This window comes from Diabrotica virgifera, chromosome 3 (assembly GCF_917563875.1).
Source record: "Diabrotica virgifera virgifera chromosome 3, PGI_DIABVI_V3a".
Classification (NCBI taxonomy): Eukaryota; Metazoa; Arthropoda; class Insecta; order Coleoptera; family Chrysomelidae; genus Diabrotica; species Diabrotica virgifera.
Genome location: NC_065445.1, coordinates 260,716,701 through 260,736,228, shown reverse-complemented (window position 1 = coordinate 260,736,228; position 19,528 = coordinate 260,716,701). Strand labels below are relative to the sequence as shown.

Below are 19,528 nucleotides of genomic sequence, written 5' to 3'. Positions count from 1 at the left end.
CTATTTTCATTTCTTCAAGGGTTTTTTGTTTAATCTTCCTCGCATCTACTATCTGATTTTAGAATTTTGAGGATTTTCCGGAGAGAAAATGGCAAATCTAACCCAGCCATTCAAAAGAACGGACAAAAATAAACAAATACTTTATAAAAGGTATATTTGTTAAAATCCCTATACAGGGCTACATCACAGAAGATAACTAGTTTTCAATCGGTTGACCGATCATCATCAGTGTTTGCTTGAATCTAACATGCTAACCACCAAAGTAAAAAATATTTAACTAAAAACCCTTTACAATTAATCCGTCATAGGAACATAGAAAAATGATGTGAATTTAAACAGGGATGTTTAAAATATCTAATGTTTCATGCTCGAGGTGCCATTGAGCTCAATTTGACTTGTTCACATGATGGCTGTATGGAAGCAAGTCAAGAATCTTAATTATTTCGAAGTCTGCCAAAAATTACCTACATAACCCAAATTTTTTTTAAAAATTCAAACATTTTTCCTGAAATCCAAAAAATCTGAAAAAAAGTCAGTGTGCTTTTGGGCATAACAATGTGTATTTACAAATTATAATTTTTTTTCAGATTTTTTAAAGTAGAGGATTGCACAGAAATTTTTTTCTTAAAAAAATACATTTTTTTCGTTAGGGGATACTTGGGGCCACATACAGAGCTAAAAATTTGGCAAAGGGGTTTTTAAAACATATACTTTCAAGTGCCCAATCCCAAATAAGAATCGAACCCAGTGCAGATTTTAGCATCTTATCTGGCTATAGCTTTTATGTGTTACACATTTAACCCCTACAGAGTTATTTTGGATAGCACTAAAAAATTATGTTGAAACACAAAATGTAGATTTCAGTTTTGATTTTAGTTAAAAATTGTCGGAGTATCGGTTCTTTGAAATAATTTTCATATAAAAGTGAGAAGACATAGTAGACAAATTGAAAATCATTGAGGATAATTTCATTTCAAAGAAATTTTTTTATAACTTATAAAATTTATATTATTTTGTATGGTATATGATGGAAATTAAAATACTCAAGTAACTGTTTTTAGTTTTAAAGCATAAGAGTTAAACAATCATTATTTTAAAAAACAATGAATCATCTAAATAACATTTTTATACATACAAAGAAATCAGTCAATATTTATAAGAACTATAGCAACTTTCTCCTGATTCGCGCGCAGCTTAGGTCTTTTGCTATGCTGGGCATACAGTATTAATCCATCAATGAACAAACAGTAGAATATAGAGAGGAAGATCAAGAAGAAAAGGAACAACTCATAATTGATCGCGATTTTTGTTTCGTATATCGCTTTTCTTCGAATAGAGTAAAACAAATTAGATTAATAATAATAGTCTCCCGTTTTATACCGCTCACGTGGCTTTGGGAGTATAGCAGGGTAGTCTGCTATATCTAGGGCCTACGGTATACAAGGAAGTTAACAGGGCCAGTGCTACGCTTCAACCGCCTATTATTACCCCTGGTTTTACCCAAGGTACTCATTTTATTCAGGCTGAGTCGACCTGGGGCCTATAAACATTTTAAAAATGTCTAGTTGTTCTTGCCGGCGGTAGGATTTGAACTCCGGACCACCGGCACGCTAGCCTAGCACACTACCACTCGGCTACGCCGGCCCATTAGATAAAATAACAAACAATAATTGATAATTTTTTTGGATATTGTAGTCTAATTTAACCCTTATTCGGGCAACACATTTTACTTATGTAACCGGGCAACTCGGGTCCGTTGGACCCACCACTGTTCTTGAATGTACTATTCATATTTACAGAATATTTCTAATATTTTTTTTTTAAATGTTTTGTTAAAGTTAAATTTAAATTGTCTAGTTTTAAAAACGGTGCTACTATTGTATGCGGTCTACCTTGAGAGTGCGGTCTACCTGAAGTTAGCAGTACCTAGTCCAATAAAGGCATATAGCTCTCTAGAATCGCAATATTTCCAGTTCTCTATGCCCAGGACTTTGACCAGGATCAACAGGATCATCTACACTTTGACCAGGGGCTAACATTACTTTGTGCCCTATGCTTTTTATTATGTCGCAGCATCGCATACGTCCTGTCAGTTGTGGTTGACTCTACCAGTTAATTCCATCCTTAGTTTCAAAAACTACACACTCTGAAATCTGGAAACTTGTAGCTACACATTCTTCTTCATTATCACTCAATACTACTTGCTGATCATCCTCTTCACTTGTTTCCGAAAGATGATCTTCAATTTCAGAGTCACTTTCAATGCCACCTACTTCAGGAGATTCTTCGCCACCGGAAACCCATAAATTATTAGCAATATCTTGCAGTTCTGCAGCTGATAACGGTTTTCGGGACATTTTATTCGCACTATCTACTTTCACTGTAATTCAATATAATTTTAGGAGCTTAGTTGTCGACACTAACATCGATATCAAACGACTGATAGCAGATCCATTATTTATTTCAAAATATGTATAGGGTATAAGTACCTACCTAACAATATTATTGCATTCCAACAATGATTACCAGTTCTTAAAATTCATTTAGAGTAGATATAACACATATTGTAAGCATTTCTTTGATGTTCACATCAAAGAGATGTTTACATCGTTTGTACACGTTTAGACTTTATTATTAGATTTCCGGAATCGTAAAAGTCGTTTACATAATTCACAAAAACATTACCTGACTGCCAGATTATCTTCTGTAACAAAGATTTAGACTTTAGGTATAAATACAAATAGGGTCCGACGGGCCCGTGTTGCCCCTTTACGTGACAAAATTCTTTCGACGCAATAATTTCAAAAATGATAATGAATATTTTGCATAGCTCATGACTATGTTGAAGGAAACATACTTCTAAACAAATTCAGTGATGCATAAAATTCAATAAATTTTTTTATCAGTTTATGATAAAAGCATTGGCGTCTCGGGACTGTTGGACCCACCTTGCCCGGATAAGGGTTAAGCAATATTTACTTACACCTCTATATGCATAATTATTTCTGATAGAGTTATGGAGCAACAAGTTAATAACTTTGAGGTTTGACAGAGAAGTTATCAAAATACAGTTTGTATTATACGTTTTTTAACATCCACACTCTACTACTCGTATTTTAGCTCACATAATTATAATCTTTCACAAAATCATACCGTGATACAACTAAAATCAATTACAATGAAATAATTATTATTTACTAAGAGGAAACCCATTCATTTATTTCAATTATACACAGGTTTCCGCTTATTCCACAACCTGTGGTAGAATAGTTTTCCCTCAGCTATTATAGGTGAAGTACATTCACATTATACACCGCCCCCTGTAATGGCATAGTTATTAACCCGACCTCATTCCCTTTGTTCAGCAGCAATTGTTAGGGGCGGTACAATACGTTCGCGATTACGTCTAGACCTGCTCGCCGGTTAAAGGGCAAAATGAAGTATGTTTCTCGGTCAGATTGGGCAGGGGAAGCACACACTTAAAAAAACCGACTAGATTAGGGGAATTTAAGAGTTATCATATGCATATTTTTACAGTTTTTAATAAGTAAGTATATTGAGCAACTACCTATGGTATTTTTTACAGAACATTAATTTGTGAAGTGAAACTTCTCTAAAAAATTATATACTAAATATATTGCTGTTGCTGTTGTTCAATATAACTCTTACATTGTCCATGATTCTTTATTCTAAAGCCCCTTTAGGAGTAATAGTGGGTTTAAAAGCTTTTAGGCTTAAAAGTGTTACTAAAACTTATATTAAAATTAGGTAAATTTATAGTTGTGGGTGAAACATAATGAAATATTTTAATTTTGATGCATTTAGTTAGTTACATTGTTTATTGATCAGATGATCTCGACTATTCTTCTTCTTTTTAGCCTTCTATTTTCAATTTTTGGATCTCTATCCTAAGACCGTGACCAAAGAATACACCAACAGTCGTTGGTATATTCTTTGCCGTGACAGACACGCAAATTTTAAGTACGCCAGTTTCAAGATCGCAGAACTTGCTCGGCTCGCCGTCGCGCGTCGGTGACCCACGGTAAACTTACTCATTATGCATTGAGATGTCGTCGAAAGAAAATGCTCTGTGTTATTTAGGAATTCTATCATATTACATTTTAAAAACTAATAAAAAAGACGAAATCAAAAAGTGTGGGTAAAGCACTGGCTTACGAAAATAGAGCCTTTATCGCTTTATTCACATGTGAATTTAGTAAGAGAGTTACGTGAAGATAAGGAAGGTTTTCATAATTATTTCAGAATCACTGAGATGGTGTACCAAGAACTTTTAAGCTCAGTTACACTTAGTTACGCTTTTGTCTTTTGTAATTACCAAAAACAATAACCCTAATAGGGAATATACTATAAAACGAAGACAATTTATTAAAAAATTAGGAATATACCTAGTAAAAAGTTATTTGCAAATCAGAAATATTACATGCTATAAAATTGGCAAAAAACAAAAAAACCGTTGGTCCTGACAACATGCCTACAGAAATGTTAAAGCTCATAAATGAGGAAAACATTGGAATACTAGTTAAACTTTTCAATGATGTTTATTTGACTGGTGATATCCCTGAAGATTGGTTAAAGCCCGAATTCATAACTCTACCAAAAAACAACGTCCGAAAAACTGTAGCGATTGTAGAATGATAAGCCTTATGAGCCACACTTTGAAAATATTTTTACGGGTCATCCACAGTAGAATCAGAGATAAATGTGAAGAAGACCAGGATGAAACACAATTTGGCTTCAGAAATGGACTGGGAACCCGGGACGCACTCTTTGCCCTAAATGTATTATTGCAGAAATGCCGAGATCAAAGGAAAGACGTATTTGCTGTATGTATTGACTATGAGAAGGCCTTTGATCGAGTACAACATCACAAATTAATTAAAATATTAAAGGAAAAAGGAGTTGTTAGTCAAAATGTACGAATCATAGGAAAATTATACTGGCGTCAAACAGCGACAGCTTGCATAAATGGAAAATCAACAGAAATATGCAAAATACAAAGAGGTGTCAGACAGGATTGTATACTGTCCCCACTGTTATTCAATTTATATCCAGATAGAATATATAAGGAAGCGCTGCATAATTTGGAATGGGGTGTGAAAATTAATGGAATTCTGATAAATATAATCAGATATGCAGACGATACAGTTATTTTAAGTGATGATATGAATGGACTACAACACCTTTTAAGTGCCACTGATACAGTGGGAAGAGAGTTTGGCCTAAACATAAACTGTTCAACAACAAAATACATGGTATTTAGCCGTTTGGCCCATCAAGATCCACGTTTATATGTTGATGGTCATATAATTCAAAGAATACCCAGTTTTAAATATCTTGGTTACCATATTACTGAACTAGATCCACATAAAGAGATAAAATGTAGAATCGAGATAGCCCGCACGACATTTTTAAAAATAAGGTCATTTTTCTGCAATGATAACTATCAACTTCAACTTCGAAAGTGCATGATTAAATGTTACATGTGGTCAGTCCTCTTGTATGGTGTCGAAGCATGGACATTAAAAATATCCACCATTAACGTATACTGAAAATACCATGAACGGCTATGCTGACAAATGTGGCAGTCCTTAAGAGAGCAAATGCTGCCCGCGAGCTGCTTGATAATATCAATTATAGAAAGATGGCCTATTTTGGACACGTAGTAAGGGGAGACGGGTATAATATTCTTCAACTTATTAGGATGGGTAAAATCGAAGGACGCAGAGAAATTGGTAGAAAGTAGGCCTCTTGGTTGAAGAATATCCAGGAGTGGACAGGAATAAAGAAAGCAGAACACCTATTTAGAATAGCTCGAGACAGAGACAGTTTCGACATGTTAATCGCTAACGTCAAGGGGACTTGATAGGGCACGTTAAGAAGAAGAAGCAAATTAGGGCTGCATCCTCAGACTATTACTTTCTCATATTCGATAAGCTGTTATTAAATACTCTGGAATGCCTACACAAAACCGACCTAATCCACCACCAGGTAAAAAAGTATTGCAAATACTGTAAGAAAAAGAAAACCAGATATTTTGAACACTTTGCAAATGTTGGTTATGCATGGATCCTATCGTTGCTTGTTGTGAGAACTGTATTCAGCAAAAAACTGTCCTCGACAGTTTTTTTTGACAAGACGAACTGTCCTCGTGATTAAATTTTCTATTTTCTGTGTACCTAATTTTGCTGAAATCTTTGTTTTTTAGTAGAGTTTGATTATTGTTTTGATGAGGTTTTGTTAAATATAAGAATAATTTGATTTTTGGTAAGTGTGGTAAGCTGTTCAAATTACGATGTGAAATATATCACTTGTTTTTGATCTATTTTAATGTAATAAAAGGTATAGTCCTGTCGCCAGGGGGGGGTAGAACGGCTTCTTAATTCAGATGGACTTACCCAAGTTTTTTTTATGTATTTTGATCTGTAGAACACGAATTTTTTGGGTAACAGTTGATCCGGATGTCGATAAGATTGTTATAAACCAAGAAGTTGAGGAATCACATAACAGCGATTTCTCGCAAAAAAAAACATTTTTTCGTATTTTTTGTGTTATTCTAACCAAAAAATGTTCTTACAAGTTTTTTCGTAGGATGCATAGTTTTCGAGATAAACGCGGTTGAACTTTGAAAAAATCGAAAAATTGCAATTTTTGAACCCGAATAACCTTTGAATAAAAAATAAAATAGCAATTCTGCTTACCGCCTTTAAAAGTTTGAGTCAAATTATATCTGTTTTGAATATTTGCATTGCTAAAACTTTATTTTTTGATTGTTAAAAAAAGCTATAAACACATAGTGTTTCCCGTGCCTAATACATGCGTTTTAATGCATGCTGCGTAGAAATAGCCCCGCTTGCACTTTTACCTCTTCTACCTACTCGTTCGATTTTAAATGAGAAATCATTGAAAACATCACTCAAGCACTAGGTGTTTATAGCTTTTTTTAACAATAAAATAATAAATTTTTAGCAATAGAAATAATTAAAACCGATATAATTTGACTTGAACTTTCAAATACGGTAAGCAGAATTGCTATTTTATTTTTTAATCAAAAGTTATTCTGGTTCAAAAATTTCAATTTTTCGATTTTTTGAAAGTTCAACCGCGTTTATCTCGAAAACTATGCATTATACGAAAAAATTTAAAAAAAATTGGGTAAGTCCATCTGAATACAGGAGGCCGTTGTACCCCCCCTGGCGACAGGACTAGTAGGCATAAACAAACAAAATATTTACATCAAGAGGAAAAAACAGCTTATAAATAATTAGGTTTACTCAAAAACAAATAATCAAAAATAATTTAGTATATCTTAAAATAGTTCTTTACGGTTTTCTAAAAACTTATAAAATATAACTTGTCTCTTCTCAACAATAAACGATTCAATTATTTATAGGCAATTTGCATAATTAGTAAAATTATAGCTGTAACATAAACGCAATAAAATGACGGTTCTCGGTTCGAAGCCCGATGGAGTGATACACGTAGGGGCTACGAGTAAGATTTCAAAGTGCGAAAAATGTAGTCGAGTCATAAGTTCGCGTACTTACTCGCTTGTCTGTCACTCCTTTAAGCAACTAATAATTTGGTTCGACTATTTTTTAATATCATCTGCCCGTTTCGACTAGTTTTCTTTCTATCTCACAATCGTATACCTAAGATTGCACTATCCATTACCCTTTCTATTGTGGCTAGTTTGATCATATTTGCCTTGGTTAGTGTCCAGGTTTGACATCCGTATGTCATGATATGAAGGATGCATTGGTTGAACATTTTACCCCTCAAGTAATGAGGTATTTTGCAGTTCTTAAGTATTTAACTGAGTTTTACAAATGCTATTTTATATATCCTTTTTTTTCTAATCACAGCACAATTGTATATAGACATTAAGAGGGGAAGTTTGGAGAGTTTATCAATAAAGTTTCATGTTTTCATTTAAGGTTAATGTATGCATCATTAACACTACAAAAACGTGTTAAAGTTAGTAAACCAAATAGATTTTAACACATTTTTAAAGAAATTATAATTTCCCTCTTTCGCTTCGAAATGCGTAAAATGCAAATAAATAATTAAAAATGGCGAAGGAACACCACCTTTAGCGTTTAAGAGGAAACAGTAGCGATCAACAGGTAGCGAAAACGCGTTCCAAGATTGCGGCTGTAATTTTAAATATTTTTTAGAGATATTTGGCACACGTATTCATAATATAATAAAGAATGGCGGTACCAAAAAATGGCCCAATTTGAAAATTATATTAATATGTGGAAATTACTCTGTAATTAAATACAATATTAAAAAAACGAGCCTGTACCGCCTTTAAGAAGAACAAAAAAATACACTCTCTTTAAATAAACTTTTTTATCCGATGCCTAGATTTTGTGTCATTTTGGAACTACTAAAATTTTTTATTTCATTACTAGTTCTAAAATGACACAAAATCTAGGCATCGGATAAAAAAGTTTATTTGAAGAAAGTGTATTTTTTTGTTCTTTTTAATGGCGGTACAGGCTCGTTTTTTTAATATTGTATTTAATTACAGAGTAATTTCCACATACTAATATATTTTTCAAATTGGGCTCTGTACCGCCATTCTTTATTATATTACGAATACGTGTGCCAAATATCTCGAAAAAATATTCCAAATTACAGCCGCAATCATGGAACGCGTTTTGGCTACCTGTTGATCGCTACTGTATCACCTTAAAGTACATTTTTCAATAAAAAAAAAAAACAAAAAATATGACATGAAAAATCAAGTCAAGTATGTTCAATATGTACAATTTCATTTTGATTTTCTATGGCAGTCAGTTAAGTCAGTTAATTCATTATTTACTCAAAAAACGGTAAAATTGGTGATGGTGTATTTTGTTTTTTTGTAGAGGTTAAAACGGCGCAGATAATTTAACTGATTATAAGGCGAAAAATGGTACTTCATTCTGCATAAATTATTTGTAAATATTTAGACATTAATACACTTAAACCAAAATTAAAAACTGGGACCTAACGAAGAGAATTAGGCCAAAAAATCCTTCTAAATATTGACAAAGCACTTACTTGTACAGCAGTTTCAAAATGACATTTTCTTCTCAAACAAATAGAGTGGTTTAAAAACTACTCAACTGATCGGGTTCATCTTCTTTTACCTGTAGTAACTACATAGAAACTCACATTGTGAAACAGGTTTTAAACATTTTTATTGTTTATTTTATTAAACTGAAAAGAAATTCTTTCGGGTTTAATTTGCAATAACTATTTATTTATATACATTTTTAATTAAGAAAACTTTATTTTAGAGAGCAAGTATTCCAAGAAAGTTGTCTGTTAAACGTTTTCATCTACAATGCGTAGTACTTTCACAATAATGAAATTAATGAAAAAAAGTCACTTTTTTTGTTTAAATGTTGGTAAAAAATCATTACAGTAACAATTGTGATACCCGCGAGATGGTAGACCTTTTCTATTGACTTCCCCAAGAAATTTCTGTTGAAAAATAGCAAATGCGTTTCCTGGGGGTAATATAGTTAATAAAGAACCATGAACAATTCAAATCATTCCAGGACAAATAAAATAAAAACACGCTGCACAACAAAAAAAAAGGTGTTAAAAGACATACATATCAGGTTAACAGAAAACAAACAGAGATAGATAGAAGGCCTAAAGTGTTCATACTTTCTGGTAGAGAGATGGAGCGATGGCCCGGCGATCCGTGTCTCGACCTCGATCCAAAACCGGTCAGACTTTTCATTCCCGCGAAAAGTCTTCTTCTCATCGAAGTCGATTCGGCCATAATGGGAGCGCTATTTGGTGTCGATGGACCTTGCTTGTAGTCTGCATTTAGAGGGCAATTTTAGTTTATAAACAATATTTTATTAAAACTAAATTTGGAATTAGTACTGTTACTAGAAGGACATCAGTACAAAATATAGGAAATCCCTTAAAATTTAACCGAATCATCTGCCATTTTTAATTAGACCTAAGGAATCTACATTACCGACATATTTCAACAATTTTCCACAAGTCGACGACAGTAATGCGCCTTTTTTAGTTCACAATTAATTTCCAAATTACTTTTGTAGTTCAAGTATTATCCGCTTGTCAGCCGCAGCCATTATTATCTCAAAATTTATTTACAACTTGAAATAACACGTAATATTTGACGTTTGACATTTATGCGACTTTTACCGTTTGACACATAGACTTATATATTATCATAGACAGAGTGTCATTAAGAGCGAAGTCACGACCATGGATATAATAACCTGTAGATTAGGCTAGCTATGGGTCTCTCTGTGCATCGAGGTGTAACGCCGATATCAAGGACGCCATTGGTCAATATTCATTTTGAGTAGTCTAGCCATCTTTGTCCGTGATATGAGCGGTATCGCTTAGTAAAAAGATATAGATAGACCAACTATCAACTGCCGCGGCGATACGCTTTTTTGCTCAGTATGCCCTGTCTACGGTTAACATGTCTCTGGTGACGACACCATCTTTTTTATTTGGCTCAGTGCTGTTTTACTCTTACGCGTAGTAAGGCTTCGACAGTAGTCCTCCCCTTCCGTGCCTATACTCCCACTTAATGTCATCTTAGTTTCTCGACACAATGTGCTAGAAAGAGATAGCACCAAACCAGTCCAAGAGATCTTGTCGTCAGGAAGCGCGGAGGGTAGGCTCACTCTACGTTAAAGGGAGTTTTTGTGCACACAAATACGTAAACGTAACGTATCTTTTTGACATATACGCATGCGCATTAAAGGTTGAACTAACGCATCGAGATACGTATTACCTATCGTAACGCTCTGATATGTACGTTCAGACGCATCCCTATCGAGACGAAAGTTACCGAATGCACAAGGGGATTTGCCCGATTACCAAATCAACATTTCATCAGCGCACCGCCCGTGTATAGCGTGTATAAACATTTAACATTTAAGGTTATATTGGTTTAGTCTATTTGAGTACAATTATTCTTTGCTTGTTATTGGAAAGTGGAACTTCATAATAGATTTAAAATTTGCTTGTTTTTTAAGTTGTCTATTAATAAAGCGAAACAAACAAATCTTGTATTTAACAAATACAGTGATCACCACATTAACTAGATAAACAATTGTCCTAATTTCAGTACAATTTTTAAATAAATATGAACCAACTCTTTACACTATACTGGAATTCTGATGTAGGTAAACTAAACTAACTGTTACAACTAAAAAGTAGGTATAAACAAAAATAAAAAATTTAAAATCAAGGAAAAATAATATTTATATATTTAAATGGAGCAATTAAAACCATACAATTTCATCATTCACATTTATCTTTTTTTTATATTTTTGTATATTGTGTGAACATTGTCTTATTTTTTTAATGTAAACGGAATTTAAAAATGACTTTACGTTACGTTAGGTAGTTACAAAAACTCCCCATTAGCGTGCATCATTCTAAGCGCTTGTTCACAATGGACGTAACCATAAGGTGAACGTAAGCCGTTATCATTTCGTAAACCGTAATTTGTACATAATTTTATGCAGCGTTCACAATAGACTTAAATTTTACGTAAAGACGTGTCTTTACGTAAAATTTAAGTCTATTGTGAACGCTGCATAAAATTATGTACAAATTACGGTTTACGAAATGATAACGGCTTACGTTTATGTTATGGTTACGTCCATTGTGAACAAGCTATTACGATACGTAAGTGCTTTATGTATAGGGAGATACGTTACGTTAGGCAGTTACAAAATCTCCCTAATATATACTTCTATGGTTTGACATAACATGTAACATTTATGTGACATTTTATGTTTGACATTGCATGCCAAATGCCCCATATTATCCATATTATTTCAAAATTTTAAATTAATTTTGACATAAAAATGGCCGCGGCTGACTAGCGGATAATACTTTAACTATAAAAATAATTTGTAAATTAATTTTGAATTAAAAATGGCGAATTACTGACTAGTAGATAATTATTGAACTACGACAGTCGGTAATGTAGATTCCCTATGTCAAATTAAAAATGGCCGATGATTAAAATTTTAGAGGATTTCGCTAAACATAATATATTTCAGTTAAATTTTAGAGGATTTCCTCTATTTTGTAGTGATATCCTCATATTAACACTACTGAAATTTAAAGTTATGTTGTTAAAATCGATATTATTAAGCAAAATTGTTGTTATTTATACATGTACATAAATTAAATAAAATGGCTACATTCTTATTTTAGTATTTTACTCACAAGTAAACACAAACATAAAATATGTTTACTAAAACAAGTCGGCAACAAAATATATCAGCTTGTGTATATTTTACTTATACAGGGTGTTTCATTAGGAAACGAAAATACTTGAATGGTGAATGGAGGTCACTGAGGCGGTTCTATATAGATCTATTATATTTATTGCCTCATCGATTTTTATAACGCAGTAACAGGGTGTTTTATCGATTTTGAACATTTTATTCTGGACCCACAACTTTAGAACCACCCTGTATATTTTTTTATATTTGATACACATAATATGTCTCATTTGAAATCCAAAGCATCCAACTGCTAATAAAAAAAAACAGGTCCGAACTAAAAAAAATTAAAAATTCATTTTGACCTTGAAACAAAACCCTGTTTATTGAAATTTTCAAAAATCATTTGCACATTTGAGAAGAGCACAAAAAAATAAATTTAATGGTTTAATTTATAATTTTTTTTAGTCCCGACTTGGATTTTTCTTGTGATTTGTAGTTCGATGGTTTGGGTTAAAAATGAGACATATTATGTGTATCAAATATCAAAAAAAATACAAGGTGGTTAAAATCGATAAAACACTCTGTTACTTGGTAATAGAAATCATAGAGGCAATAAATGTAGTATATCTAGAAGCGCCCCAGTGACCTCTATTTACCATTCAAGTATTTCCGTTACCCAATGAAACACCCTGTATAAATATTACCCCAGTCTTGGGAATCTCCTTAATATTCCATAAAAATACAAAAAAATACTTGAACATATAATGCACGGAGAAAAATAAGGCATCTTACTGCTCCATAATGTAAGGCAAAATATTGGGCAGAGATTTCCTTAAAAATTAAGCGGATAGTATCTTTGCTCATAACGTTATGAACACAACGACCACCAAAGTATCTAATCCGTAGAAGTAAGACTTCGTTAATGAGACTGGGTTGAAATGGCAACTTTAACCTAGGGATCAGCCACAATAGATCTCTTAGATCTGACTTAACCTAGTCCTAGTGTATCAAACATCAAACTAATGGTACGGTGATCGCTGTATTCTTTAGCAGTTATCTTATCAGGCAGACAAATAAAGGTCGGAGTCAACAATTCCTTTGTTTTATCTCCTGCTTAATATATCACATTGAAAAACTTTACCAAAAGGACCATGTGTTGTTTCGATTCTATTATCTTAACAATATCAATAAGTAATTCGTCTGGCTCAGGACTTTTCCCATTTTGAGACATTTTTAGCGCATGTATTATTTCTTGCTTTGTAGACTCTGCACTTTTTAAAAGTTATAAGGGTCATAAATTATTACCAACCTTTGACAAATATGGTACAAGACACAGAAAAAGAAGCTGAAATGTTATATGAAAGTTATGACATCAAAAATATCGTATGGACATCGTATATTTGTTGGCTTATATTTTGTATAACATTTTGCTTGCATAATATACAATATAAAAAATTAAATGACTGTTTTATTTTATTATCAGTGTAAATACATATACAAATAACCCTTATAATAACACAGTTATTTGTTTTGTAGCTGAACTGCTGACAGATTGATTAAATACAATAGGTAAATTATGGAATGAAATTAATGTGGTGAAAATACAACAATGAAAATTAAAACCTGGAATTGGCGGTTGTCCAAAATTAACATTCAATTAATGTTGAATTGTATGAAATAAAAAAAAAATATTAATTTGATAAACACCAATGGATTTAGAGAACAGTAACGACATAAAAAGGCTAAATAACTGTATAAACACATTAAACACGACAATTTAAAAAAGTACAGTGTCAAATGCAACTTCTAGGACTATAACAAAGTAAAACCTAGGAAGATCTCATTAAGATACGAATAAGGTCGATTTGCACCGATCTGTTTAATGGATAAAAATTATTGGATATGTAATTTAGCATGTTAACAATTACAAAAAACAAGAGTTGCCCGATCTAATCTTGTTCTAACTATAATTAATTATTAATTAAAAAAGTACATTTTTTTTATTAATTTAAAAAAAATTTCAACCCGGGCAGATATTATTTCAGATTTTTTAGGTCATTCTAAACAAAAAAGGTCTTTTATAATTTTTCTCATAAGTTGATCGTTTTCTAGTTATAAACAATTTAATACCGAAAAAAGAACGAAAGATGACGATTTTCAAGGCTCAAAAACACAAGTGTAAAATATCATTTTTGAAATTACGAAGTACCTAAATTCAAGTTTAAACCTTATTTTATCAGTTCTTAATAAGACTTTTGGACTTATTTTATTCTCAAACATTATTTTTTAGTTCTTAATGCCCGTCTCCCCATAAGAAACCTTCCTCATTTACAATTAAAAAGATATCTTTTAGAATAAAACATGGCTAAGTTTCTTATCGATACCTGAGAGAAAAAGGTTTGAACTTGAATTTAGGTACTTGATGATTACAAAAATGATATTTTTTACTTGTGTTTTTGAGCCTTGAAAATTTTCATCCTTCGTTTTTTTGAAGTTATACTTCTTTAGGCGCGATTTCATTAAGGGTGAAATTTTATTGATCTGCGCGCATGCGCACACCGACAGTATGGTATTAGTCGTTATACGGGCTCTGATTGGGTGTTGAAATGATCTGTCAATAATTGTTCAATATGGAAGTTATCGGTAAACAAACATATTGTATATATTAGTTTTCATTGTTATGAAGACAGAAATAAAATCAAATTTATAATTATAGTGACTTTTTAAATAGTTTTAAGAAGCCGCAGGTACGTAATTCTAAATGTTTCAGTTGTATTCAAATAAAAAATTATCTTCATACCTATCTATTTGGAAAATGTAAAAAAATAATGTAGTTACCTATTAGTAGGCAATGCTTTAATTTACATAATCATTACGAACAAACTTTCTATAAATCTTCATCTAATATATCGTTTTCTTACTCTATATTTTGTTGTATTTTAACTAGACAAAAATCAAACTAATAATAATTTGATTCATATAAATAAACAAAATGTCAAAAAGTTAATGGTGTAAACGTTTAGGTTGTGTATATTTCCACATGACGTATACGCGAATGTGATGTAGTGGGAAACTGCTTCAACTCTCGTACAGCGCGGTAGACGTGAAGTGGGTTCAAGCCCCAAGCAAGTTGTTATATTTTTATTTTTTTTATAGATTTTATGATTGTAAGTATATTACTATATAATTTTTTTCAGAAAATACGTATTTCATTAAAATTTTTGGCAAAAATTATTGTTCAGAAATCATTTGTGGCATTCTTCAATGTGTTTGTGTGTGCTTTATTCTTTTATTTTTTGGTATTGTTTTAATACAATTTTTTGGAAAGTAGTAGAGAAACTGTTTAAAGTATACTGATTTCGTTGAAATCATATAATAGAAGTATAACTTCTTACGTGCGTACAAAGTACACACACATTCTTTTTTTTTCAGTTTTAAATTGTTTATAACTCGAAAACGATCAACTTTAGAGAAAAATTACAACAAACCTTTCTTGTTTAGAATGTTCCAAAAAAATCTGAAATAATATCTACCCGGGCCGAATTTTTTTTTAATTCATAAAAAAATGTCATTTTTTAATTACTAATTAATTATAGTTAGGACAATATTAGATCGGGCAACCCTTTTTTTGTACTTGTTAACATGCTAAATTACATATCTAATAATTTTTATCCATTACAAACAGAGAACAAAAAATGAAAAAAGAAATCAAAACTGACCCATGATTTTATATCCAAACCGCCTTTAAAAATGGTAAACCACATCCTAGGTTCCAGCCTGATTAGCACCAAATTATTTTTATTTACTGGAACTTGTGCATTAGCTAATGAAATTTATTTTAAGATCTTATTTTTCTCTAATCGACAACTTGCTTTCTTGAGCACTTTTAGAGATTGAGTGCAGTCCTAAAAATCCAGTAACTGCCAAAGACAAAAAAGTGCTTCTGAAACTTGGTGCTTATGCCTAATTTAGGAAGATTTTCAAAAATTATTTTTGGTCAAGAATATAACGACTTTTCCGGAACTTATATAATTTATTAGCACTTGTCTGCACCTAAAAATATTTTATTTTTCAACGATCACAAAAATATGTATCGGTAACTGAACAATTTAAAATTAAAAAAAATAGCAACAATGAAAACACATAAAGAGAATCATTAGTAAACACCAAAAGGCAATTAGTCAACAATATCAAAGCTTGATTAAACATTTATTATGGCGTTAGTAACGAAAATGAAATGGATGCATCAAGCAGTTGTTACTGATGAACTTACCTCAAAAATTTTATATTACTTTTTAAACTTGTATCTATTAGTAAATAATTTTTTCTGCAGCCATCCCGAAAATAAAACTTTCGGTATGATTTATTAAATCGAAAGTACCATTTTACACAACTCGTACCGAAAGTATCTACTTTTGGACTATTTTTTCATTTTCGGGACGCTTTTTTTAATTTTGGGACGATTTTGGGTAGCTAGGTAACGGATTTAACAATAACATCAATTTTGTATTTTATTATGACAACGCTTGTCATTTAAGATTCGTGTGTGTTTTCGCCTTGACAGTTCATTGGTTTTCGCTCAGTTTTCCGTTTTTCAATTCAAATAAATGGAAATTAACAGTGAAAGTGAAGCCGAAATGATTCCAGATAAGATTAGGGAAACTAAATAACAATGTAAATAATTGTTATAATTGTGTTATTAATATTCATAAGTATATTTTTCTAATGTTGAATTCACGAGAATAACTTTAAAGTGTTTAATAAAAGTTCATTAATAAAGTTTACCCATATATTCTTTTTAACAAACAAAACGGCTGCAGAAAAAATATTGTACGTAATACGATTCAAAAGTGATTTTACGAAACTCGCAGGATTCCAAGGCCTCAATTTTTGACCCTTCGCTTCGTTATCGAACGTATTCGTTTCGTATCCTGTTTAGTATACGAAGCGAATACGTTAGATAACGAAGCGAAGGGTCAAAAATCGAGGCCCAACTGGAAACTTCCTACTCGTCTCGCAAAATATCACTTTCGGAACTTGTTACGTAAATTAGTATTGTAGTTTGGTATAGTCGATATGATTCATAGTACATTCTTTCACGGTTTTTGCTCTAAATTTTAAAGAATCGCTTGGATTGACATGAAATTTGGCGTACGTATAGCTTACATGTCAAAGAAAAAAAGTGATATTGTGCCGATGTGTGCTTTTGCCCTGGGGGTGACTTTCACCCCCTCTTGCGGGTGAAAAAATATATGTCCAAAATAAGTCCGGAAATGGGTAAACTGACTAATTTTAATTACTTAACTTTTGATCTATAGTGCTTTTTCGCCAAGTCAACACTTTTAGAGTTATTTGCGAGTGAATATGTTCATTTTTCAACAAAATAACCACATTTTTAGAAAGTTTTTCGCAAATAACTCAAAAAGTAAGTATTTTGTCGAAAGAAACGTTCTTAGCAAAAATATAGCCTATAAAAAGTAAAAAAATGGTGTACGCGTTAGGTCTCTGGATCTCGTAGAACAAGAGTTATAGCCAATGAAAAATAGATTCATATTCGCCAAATTTCAAATATAATACTTCGACGTGAAATATCCAAAAAATTAAGCACTTTTTGGGGAAATCCCGTTATAACTTTTTTAAAGTGTTTAAAAAAATATTTATTTTTGTTTTTACAAAAAGTTTCTAGCAATAAATTTAAGCAAGTTACGCTCAAAATAAAGTTGGTCCCTTTTGTTTTGGCAAAAAAAAATCGGGAAGACCACCCCCTAATTAGCAAATTAAAATGAAATTAATCGTTACCGCTCCACAAATTATTTTACTTATGTTGTGTTTATATGATCTGTAAGTTTCGTCGATTCAAAGTGCTTATTTTTGGAAAAATTTGGTTTCAAAATAAAATTTTTAAAAATTTTAATTTTGAAAAATATGCTTTTTTTCAAAATAACTTAAAAATTGTTAGAGATACCAAAAATCTCGACAAACAAAAAAAGTCAGCATTGCTTTTCTGAATACCATGTATTTTTTTGTTTTTCTGTTAGACAAAAATTGATTAAGATTTGGTGTTTCTAAATTTGCATACATTCGTAATCAGTGACTCGTTCAACCAATTTTAACTACAGCCCTTTCAATAATAAGGACTTTGAACCGATGAAACTTACAGATCAAATAAACAATACATACACGAGTCAAGAAACTTGTGAAGTCGTAACGATTAAGTTCATTTAAGATACTAATTAGGGGATGATTTTCTCGATTTTTTTACAAAAACAAAAAGGGACTAACTTTATTTTGAGCGTAACTTGTTTACTTTTGACTCTAAAAATTTTTCTTATAAAACAAAAATGAAGCTTTTTTTAAACACTTTAAATAAGTTTTAATGAGTTTTCTCCGAAATGTGCTTCATTTCTGGTTATTTCACGTTAAAGTATTCCATTTGGAATTTGACGAATATGAACCTATATTTCATTAGCTATAACTCTGCTTCTACTAGGTATAGAGACGTGATATATACACAATTTTTTTAGTTTTTTACAGGCTATATTTTTGCTAAGAATGTTTTTTCGACAAAATACTTACTATTTGAGTTATTTGCGAAAAACCGTCTAAAAGCGTGGTTATTTTGTTGAAAAAATTAACATATTCACTGTCAAATAAATCGACAAGTATTGACTTAGTTAAAAACTCTATAGAACAAAAGTTACTTAAAATTAGCCAGTTTATCCATTTCCTGACTTACTTTGGACGAATATTTTTTCACCCCCCAAGAGGGGGTGAAAACCACCCCCGGGGCAAAAGCACATATCGGCACCATATCACTTATTTTCTTTGACTTGTTAGCTATGTGTATGCCAAATTTTATGTCAATCCAAGCGGTTCTTTAAAATTTAGAGGTTTTGCAATATTTTACCGTTAAAGAATGGACTATCAGTGAATTTGTACTCTAGGAGCTCCCTAGTGGGAAAGTTTTGGGGTAGTTCTGATTTCTTTCATTATATATGGATTTTTTACTGCTGAATCCGAATATGAGGTTTGCGGACAACATTTCGTGACGGAACATTGAGTAAATCGCGAGAAAAGCGAAAAATTTCAGCTTTTTTCCGCTTTTTTGCTCAAATCTCGAAAACTATTAACTTTTAGTAATAGTCTGTCAGCAGAAATTAAAGTACTTAAAATTATCTACAAATATCATTATTTACTTTTTTTTTCAGACGAACGGTTCGGTCTAAAGTGCAAGTTGAAAATTGCCAATTTTTAACGGTCTCGGCAAAACCCAC

General features: G+C 31.8%; 1 protein-coding gene across 7 annotated transcripts in view; it reads right to left on the bottom strand.

The window, feature by feature from the left end:
- The window catches only part of LOC114324758 (uncharacterized), a 1,163,158-nt gene that overhangs the window by 155,215 nt on the left and 988,415 nt on the right, over positions 1 to 19,528 (bottom strand). For 5 of the 7 annotated variants that reach the window (XM_050646138.1, XM_050646134.1, XM_028272597.2 and 2 more), the window contains one exon: positions 9,685 to 9,843. The exons of the other annotated variants lie outside the window; for them this stretch is intronic. In XM_050646138.1, the coding sequence (XP_050502095.1) occupies positions 9,685 to 9,843 (159 nt within the window). The remainder of the gene's footprint in view (positions 1 to 9,684; positions 9,844 to 19,528) is intronic. 7 annotated transcript variants of the gene reach the window in all.